At 44.0% G+C, this 9,515-nt stretch overlaps 1 protein-coding gene across 4 annotated transcripts in view; it reads right to left on the bottom strand.

Annotated features, from left to right (window-relative positions):
• Positions 1-1,764: 1,764 nt before the first annotated feature.
• Positions 1,765-9,515, bottom strand: part of LOC144764073 (uncharacterized) — a 195,704-nt gene continuing 187,953 nt past the window's right edge. For all 4 annotated transcript variants that reach the window (XM_078650232.1, XM_078650231.1, XM_078650230.1 and 1 more), the window contains one exon: positions 1,765-5,792. In XM_078650232.1, the coding sequence (XP_078506358.1) occupies positions 4,566-5,363 (798 nt within the window). In that variant the 5' untranslated portion in view covers positions 5,364-5,792 and the 3' untranslated portion in view covers positions 1,765-4,565. The remainder of the gene's footprint in view (positions 5,793-9,515) is intronic.

Genomic DNA, 9,515 nt, shown 5'->3' with positions numbered 1-9,515 from the left:
GCTCTAGGGCTGGGGGGGCGATAGACCAAGATCCCATTGAACGCAGGGTTGGAAGAGTCCGATAAGGAAAAATATAAAACTTGGAGCACATCCTTAGGGTCAGATAGAGGAATAGTGTGGCAGTGAAACCTGTCCTGATATAAAATAGCCAGGCCACCACCAACACGGCCTATTCGGTCCTGTCGGATTAGGCAGTAACCCTCAGGGACTGCTTCGACAAGATCAGGGCCTGAAGAGTCTTTAGCCCAGGTCTCAGTGATAAAAACCCAGGATGGTTTCCTATCTAAAACAAGTTCCTTAAAGACAATGTTGTTCTTAATGAGCGAGCGAGCATTAAGGAGAAAGCCATTTTCGCTCGGCCCTTTAAGTGCCGGAGAAGGGCAAAACTCCGGGAGAGCGGGAGGGAAAGAAGGTTTACGATCCTCCGCATCTATCTGGGAACAAGCACAACCAAGCAGTGTAGGAAAGTCTTCGGGTCTGTACCGATAAAAGCATGGGCCAGGTTTTGGCTTTAGCCGCAGTACATCCTGTAAAGAATATTTCGGTGCATAGGCGCCTACCTTATTCTGACCAGAGGTCCAGCCGTCCAGCCCGTCCTCAGCGTGGACGGGCGCAGACGGGCTGGACTCTGGCGTGACTCCGGCGTGGCTGCGGCGGTCACGCTGCGCGCACACGCTGCGCGTCATCGTGCTCGGTTTAAGTAAAGCTCTAGCCAGTCCTCCTGACTGCTAGAGCGCGGGAGTGTCCTGCGTTTCCTGCACCCACCCAAGATGGCGCTCAGAGAGTCGTGAGCCCATTCATGAGCTAGCGCCTCATAAGGCATAGACTCCCACCCTGGAATCTCCGCAGGTAATCTAAAAGTAGATTTCGCTCTTTTCATAAACATCTTACAATGATATATATAAGACAGCGTGCAGCAAAAACCGTAGCCAAAAGTATATACAAAAATATACAAACAAATATGTACAAAATATCTCACCGTACGTGCTAAATCCAAACACAACCAACCACGATGACGATATCACCCGCTAAAAATTTCAAAAGCAGTTTGTGACGCCAAATGTAACGACAGGGTTTTCGGACCAAATGATCAGCACACCAAGCATGACACCCAGTCGCCACGTACCATCTTCCCTCCTCAGGCCAGTATGTACAGCAATGCCTAAATACCTACCTAAGAATGGGGAATTACCACCAAATCACTATACATATTAGCAAAGATGACATAATTTTACATTATATCCTATGTTTACCTCATCACTCCGCGGATTATTTAACGTCTTCCGAATATTTAATGTCTCCCGACGGTGATATAACGTCTCTCGGACGATTATTTAACGTCTTCCGACGGTGATTTAGCGTCTCTCGGATGATTATTTAACGTCTTCCGACGGTGATTTAACGTCTCTCGGACGATTATTTAACGTCTTCCGATGGTGATTTAGCATCTCTCGGATGATTATTTAACGTCTTCCGACGGTGATTTAGCGTCTCTCGGACGATTATTAGTTATAGCTAATCTAAATCAGTTACCTGCAGGAATGGAAAATTCCATCCTTCCATGCGACAGCACCTGGCTGAAAAGAAAGGTTAAAGGTAAAGGTTCACTAATCTAGACTATCTCATCTGAAAGTACTTCCTGATCCAATTTACACACTCTTCCATCATCAGTTACCTGCAGGAAGGGAAAATTCCATCCTTCCATGCGACAGCACCTGGCTGAAAAGAAAGGTTAGCTTGATCATAAAATAACAATCAAACGTGTTCACTAATACACTGGGCATTTATTAAACAGTAATACATTATGCAAATCATCTAAACATTTAATATTCTAAGCATGACCTAAGGGGTAAAGGAAGGGATTAGTATAGTTATGTACTATAATAGCAGGACAGACTTCACCTTATATCTACGCATGTTGGTTCTGGCAACTGCACGAGTCTCTCTCTCTCTCTCTCTGTGCCTCGATCCGCTCTGGACTCTATCCTGCACCCACGGATACACGTCTGCACCGCTAGGATCCTTCGCTGCTACCACTCTGCCACGGCACTCGAACCCTCTTTGGTCTCCGGCAGCGTCTCTCCTTTCTCCTGTATTTATCTTCAATCTCAGGATACTATCTATTCTTCCCTTTTAGGAGTCGACTAATGGTATAATTATAGTCAACCCAATGAACCATTTGAATGGTTACAATTCTGAGAAAACCATCTCCTGGCGTAAAAATCTACTCGTCAGCTAATGGCATAGTTTCAATTGCTCCAAAGATTATCTTGTTCTTATTGTTCTAAAAGTCATTTCCTGATGTAGACTCGATCTCTGCAAAAAGCCATCTCACTCTCGACGGTTCTGCACTTCAATAATATAGAGTGCTCTCTTCTCGTGGAAATTTCCAGCTACCAACCCGCCTCCCACCGAATTCCTGTACCGGGTCCTGAGCTCCCGACGCACCCACAGTGGCCAGCTGCTGTTACGTCTAGAGCCCAGAGAGCAAGCACATTCCTTTGATAAGAGCCGGTCTTCACCGGTTTCTACCTAGCGAATAACAGCTTATAACTAAAACATCACTTCTGACCTACAAGCGCCTCGATCAGCAGAGGCAAAGAAAAGATGGAGTCCTCTAGTTTGGGCCTTTAGGCCCAAAAAGAAGCAAAAGAGACATAGAATCAAAAGATATACCATCATCTACCCTCTAGTTTAGGTCTTTTAGGCCCAAAAAGAGGCAGAGGAGACATAGAATCATGTCAAAGTCAATAGGCAAACCCTGCAAATAAGTAAGATAAGGTCAGAAGTAAAGGATTACTAAGATGGAGGTGGACATTGGTCACCACCAGTCCAAAAAGATAAAAATTATCCTGTCGCTACACTCAGTCAGAATACAGGCCCCATCCTCCTTGACCTCTCGGCTGCCTTCGACATGGTCTCCCACCAGATCCTGATCGACAAGCTCCACCACATCGGAATCCAAGGAAATGCCCTCAAATGGATCGTCTCCTACCTCACCAGAAAACTCTGTAAATCAGACTCCCGCCCTACTCCTGAGCCCAAGGACGTCATCTGCGGTGCCCCACAAGGTGCCCGGCCAACATCACCGACTGGATGAAGCACAACTGCCTAAAACTGAACACAGACAAGACGGAGGTCCTCATCTTCAGTAACCACGCATCTCCTTGGAGCGACGCATGGTGGTCACCAGAACCAGGTTTCTTCCCATCCCTCACAGACCAGGCCCATGACTCACAATGCGCATGCACTGTAAGATCTTTAGATCTTGCAGCTCTCCATCAGCACCAGACAAATGATCACCCAAGCCCTGGTGACCAACTGCCTTGGCTACCTAAACACTGTATGTAGGAATCAACATTAACCTCCAGAGACAACTGCAGACAATATAGTACTCAGCAGCAATGCTAATCCTCAACCTCCTGAAGCAGACCCACATCACTCCCCACCTCAGTAAACTCTAATGGCTCCCAGTCCACAAAAGAGGCAAGATGCCGACCCATGCTCATAAGGCACTCCACAACGAAGGATCGTCCTACAACAGCCAAAGTTTATTCTTTAACCAGCCTGCCAGACACCTACATTCCGCCTCCCTCTTGCTCGCTCACACTCCCAGTGTCAAACCAGGTACGGAGGCTGCGCTTTCTCCCACCTGGCTGTAAAGACCTGGAATGAACTTCCCCTGCACCGGAGATCTGACTCATCAGTGAATCTGGAAAGAACTCAAGATCTGGCTGTTCAACTGATGAGCCCCTCCAGACAGCAACTCCTCCCCCAGCGGCTTGAGAATCTCCCGGATGATTTGCTGCGCTTAATAAATACCCATTTAATCGATTTGAGTCCGTACATTCATATAGATTTTTCCCAGTGGGGACTTGGATGTTGTTTAACTCTCCCTTGCTAACAAATGCCTTGCTACAATCAGTGCAGGCTTCAGGGTGGACTTTTGATGCTACGTTAGCTTTCCATTTATGAATTAATGGTCACATTCAATACATTTATAAAGTGTCTCTTCTGTGTGAACATTCTGATATATTACATTTTGTTTTGTAATCGATCACTTGCCACATTCTATTTATTAATCGGGTTTCACCCTAGTGTGGATCTGTTGATGCTGCATTAGCGTATTCGTACTTGGAAGACTTTATTACACTCTGTAAATACATAGGATTTTTTGCCATGTAAATTTTCAGACATCGCTTCAGTTGTCCATTTATTATGAAGGCTTTGAGTTATTCAATACATACATTTTCTCTCCTGTGTGAACTTTCTGATTTTGTTTTAAATTTTGCTTTATGATCAATGTCTTGTCACATTCTGTAAACAGCTAAGTCACATTCAGTACAGCCCTATCGTTTCTAACCAGTGTGGAATTTCTGATGTACTATTATGTACATTCATAGGGTTTCTCCCCTGTGTGGACTATCTGATGTTGCATAAGACATGACATTATAATAAGCGCCTTCTTACATTCAGTGCAGTTGAATGGTTTCTCCCCAATGTGGATTTTCTAATGTCGCTTCAGGTCTCCATTTGTTATAAATGCTTTGTCACTTTCAGTGCATTCATACGGATTCCCCGCCAGTGGGGACCTTTTGATGTTGCTTTAGCTGACTATATTTTATAAATTCCTTGCCACATTCTGTACGTTCATACAGTTTCTCCCCAGTGTGGATATTTTGATGTCGCTTCAGCTCTCCATTTGTTATAAATGCTTTGTCACATTCTGTACATTGATATGGTCTCTCTCCGGTGTGGACTTTTTCATGTCGCTTCAGCTCTCCATTTGCTATAAATGCTTTTTCACATTCTGCACATTGATATGGTCTCTCTCCAGTGTGGACTTTTTGATGTCGCTTCAGCTCTCCATTTGTTATAAATGCTTTGTCACATTCTGTACATTGGTATGGTCTCTCTCCAGTGTAGACTTTTTGATGTCGCTTCAGATATCGATTGGTTATAAATGATTTGTCACATTCTGTACATTGATATGGTCTCTCTCCAGTGTGGACTTTTTGATGTTGCTTCAACTGTACATTTGTTCTGAATGCTTTGTCACATTCTGTACATTGATATGGTTTCTCACCAGTGTGGATTTTATGATGTTTCATTAGATGTGACTTTCTAATGAATGCCAAGTCACATTCTGTACATTGGTACGGTTTCTCCCCAGTGTGGATTTTCTGATGTTGTGTTAGCTTTTCATTTGTTATAAATGCTTTGTCACATTCTGTACATTCATATGGTTTCTCCCCAGTGTGGATCATTTGATGCCGCTTTAGACTCTCCTTCCATCTGAACAATTTATTACATTCTGTACATGTATATGGTTTCTCCTCTACGTGGACACTATGATGCTGCATTAGGTCTTTCACTGCAAAGAACACGATTCCACAGTCAGTCCATCGATCTGGTTTTTCTCGAGTATTTAGTTTCTTATGTCCCACTTGCTCTTTTTTTGCCTAATAAATGTTTTGTCACATTCTAGAAATTCATATGGTTTTTCTCATGTGTGTTCTTTCTGATACCAGGTTATCTCTTCATTCGTAATGAGCACCTTAGACTTGCTTCAGTATGTCAGTGTGTTGTGTCTCCAATGTCTATCAGCTGATATCTAAGAGCCAAGTACAGACCTCATTGGGCATCTTGGGTTTTCTGCTGTAGAAAAAGACTTCGGCGAGGCATTAGCCTTCAGAGGAAGAGTTTTTGAGGCATACTGTTTTTACATCACTCCCCACACCAGTGATGTTTAATAGCTTTACTTTTTTCATTCATTACTGCATTTATTTCACCTGTTAGATTAAGAAAAAGAAACAATGAATACGCTTAAATGCAAAGCCCATCAGAAAAACCTATTGGCATTTAATGATACATTTAAGTGTCCATATAGACAAGTGTGCTGAAGAAATTTTAGATTCCACTTTGAATGTAAAGATGCAATAGGCAGAGTAAGGGCATACGATTTTTCTGTGATCCCCTTCTATTGAGGAGTGTTGACTCAAGGAGTAACCAAGAGACCAGAGGCTATTGATTGTTCAGTGTTCAGTGAGTGAGATCTTCTCCCACGACAATGTTAAATTCATAGCAACCAGACGCCTCCCTTGTTATCCAGGGAACGGTTCCTATTATCACAAGGCCTAACAAATAATGCAAGATGAAACCTGTTAGAATCCAGGCCTCTAGTTGGCAGAGGTATGCACCATGTCCAAGTAGGGCCAGCAATCCTGGTCAGGGTAAGTCACAACACAATTCCAAATTATTCTGTGCTCACCCCCTGGTGGCTGGGCACAGAGCAGGCATGCTTAAAAGGCAATGTTTAAAGGGTTTGTGCAATAACTCATGCAACAACACAGTGAATACTTCACAAAAAGACTCAGTTTAGAAATATAGAGAACATTTATCTGAGTAAAACAAGCCCAAAACAATCATCAAAATCAATCAAGTAGAAGCTGAGATATTGCATTTTGAAGAAATAAAAGCTAATAAAATGATTAAAAGCAGTTAACACTGAAAAAGGATACTTCAGGTTGGTCAAGAGGGACCGGTACAAATTAAAAGTGCAGGCCGACTACAATGGAGCGCAGAAAGACTACAGGGACCCATTTGGGCACACTGAACACAGGACCTTGGAGCTTGGGGTGCAGTGTGCGTGGGGAGGCCATGTGCCATCTAGCGGAAGAGACTTTGCTGGGCTTCGCGCTGCGTCACATCAGATTTGGCAGAGACTCAGCTGCAGAAACCACTTCTGAGGTCCAGAACTTGGAGGGGGCACCTCAGACAAGGGTAGGACTTACAGAAGGGAGAGTCCAGCAGCATCAGCAGAACTGCAGAAAGTCTTTTGTGTCTCTGACACTTCAGAAACAGGAGGCAAGCTAACAAGCCCTTGGAGCACACTTTGGATTGAAGGCAGAGTCTAGCTATCCTTCCAGCAGTCATAGAGCTGCACTCCACAGGGAAACACACAGAAAAGCAGTTCTTCCACAAAAACAATCCACTTGAGTCTTTTCTGCAGCACCACAGTTCTTATGACAGCGGTTATTTGTAGATCCAGAACTGTCGGATTTGATGGGGCCAGAGACTCAGCATTTACGCCCAAATGTGCCTTTGATGTGAGGGAAACTTCAAAGAGTGGTTTTGAAGTGCACCAGTATCCCTTTCAATCCCAGCACTCACTCCAGACTACCAAAGGGAGTTATCAGTCATTTATATGGGTCAGTCCACTACCCTGTGATGTGTAAGGGTGGGCCCCTTCCTCCCATCTGCCCAGGAAAACCCATCAGAATACAGATGGATGAAGATGGGTGCTAAATCACACGTAACCCCTGCACTGTCTGTGGCTGTCTAGACGGAATGGACAAAGGGGTCGGTCACCTAGCCCAGACGTGTATTAGAGACAGGGTAAAAGGCACAAAGAGCAGTACAAGCATAGAAAAGTCCACTTTATAAAAGCAGCATTTTTAAAATAGGAATGTTAAATCAGACTTTACCAGTAAATAGGATTTATCATTACTATTCCAAAGATATTAAATATGAAACATGAAACAGTTCTAGCCAATGAAAGTCGGCCTAACAGCAGTGAAAAATGAATTCAGCTCTTTGTCACTACCAGGACATGTAAAACAGAGTATAAGTTCCAACTTTTACTTGCATAGCACTCTCCCTTTGGTTTACCAAGGGCCATCTTTAGGGGCAGTTTATATGTAAAGAAAGGAGATTTGAAGGCTTGGCAAGTAGTATTAAATGCATAGTTGATGTGGCAGTAAACTGCATGCACACAGGCACTACAGTGGCAGGCCTGAGACATAATTTCAGGCTGCATATGTGGGTAGCACAGTCAGTGCTGCAGACCACTAGTAGCAAATAATTAGCAGACCCTGGGCACATGTAGTGCACTTTACTAGGGACTTATAAGCAAATTAAATATGCCAAGTGAGTACGAGCCCATGTTACCATGTTCAGGGGAGAGAGCACAAACACTTTAGCACTGATTAGCAGTGGTTACGTATGCAGAGTCCTAAAGACAGCAACAATGAGCACAGAAAATGGAGGGAGTCGGGTAAAAAGTTGGGGAAAGACCAGCCTAAGACTGTCAGGCCTAACAGAGCCTTTTCCAGTGAATGGGCCACGCAACACAGAGCATCACAATAACAGCGGGAAACATAAGCAACTGCCGCAAGGGAGTACTTTATACTATCAGGGAGCATGGGATAGGACCTGGACAGGTAATCTGAGCATCTTCCACATATGCCACATGGCGGCCACATCCTAATGCCTCTGACGGGACCGCCAACAGCCCATTTATCAAAGGGTGGCAGTCGGTTGAAAGTCGGACTGGCATCCTAATCAGCCCCTTAGTTTGAACAAGGCATTGAGCGTGAAACAAGGCAGCTGTTTGTATGACAGTTGATGCTTCTTTAAATGTTTAAAGCATTTTGGCTTCACCCAGGAATATTCCTTGGTTTCCTCTGAAGTTTTGCATTGTAATGCACGAGGAACTGATTTACATCTGAAAAATACTCCCCAAACGTTCAATTCTTAATGGATACATAGATTTTAAAAAAAGAAGGTAATCTATTTTGTTTCGTTTTTTTGGAGGGGGGGTGCTGCAATAGTTTTTAAAATGTTTGTAATTGCTATAGAGCGAGCCCATACCACTACCACTGTTGAACACTACCACGGTTGAACACTACCACTGTTGCCAAACTAATGACCTCAAACACAAGTAGATGATGGACAGAGCGGTGAAACTTTTCAGACACTTGCCCCCCAGTCACGGATCTCAGTTGAATCCATCATCGTTATTTAGCTCACTTTGCCACCTCAGTTCAGACCCAGCTATATGCTAGTCAGTCTTGACCCTGTGCCTCAAGGGAGCAGTCCAGACCAAACTGCCAAGCCAGGTCTTCCCTGGACCGGAAATAAGCATCCTGGGACCGGTTTCTGGGTAACACCCTTCATCAGCCAGGCTAGCTGGAATCTAGTGGCAAAGTGAGCAAGGGACCCACGTCTGGGTATACCCTGCCAACTTAGGGCAAACAAAGCAAACACAAGGAGATGATGGACGGAGTGCTGAAACTTTTCAAATACTCACCCCCAGTCACGGATCTGGGCTGAATCCATCATCATTCTTTAGCTCACTTATACTCATCGCAAAGCTTCTCTTACTGTTATGGTCTCCCAATAAATGTTCTAGTCTCTTTCCCCTTCTATCCCCCATTATCCTTTCAATCCAACAGTCACATGTCCACAACTCAAACGAACAAAAATTTCACTATACTAATCTACAACTAGTCCTTTTTGGGTTCCGCAGTAGCGCAATACTCACCGAAAAGCGCTGCACCACCTTGTCGGGAGAAGTAAGCGCTATATAAATGCAATTACAATACAAACCAATCAGAGGAAGAAAGAGCATATAAACACCTTAGCCAAACAGTGTGTCTGGGATGTTAAAATACCCATAAAAAGTCAAACCCTTCATCCCTTCTTAAACTCTAAAGACTGTGGAGCAAACTTTA

The sequence above is a fragment of the Lissotriton helveticus genome, chromosome 6 (assembly GCF_964261635.1).
Source record: "Lissotriton helveticus chromosome 6, aLisHel1.1, whole genome shotgun sequence".
Taxonomy (NCBI): domain Eukaryota; kingdom Metazoa; phylum Chordata; class Amphibia; order Caudata; family Salamandridae; genus Lissotriton; species Lissotriton helveticus.
The sequence above is the reverse complement of the archived record's forward strand: the minus strand, read 5'-3'. Positions and strand labels throughout refer to the sequence as shown.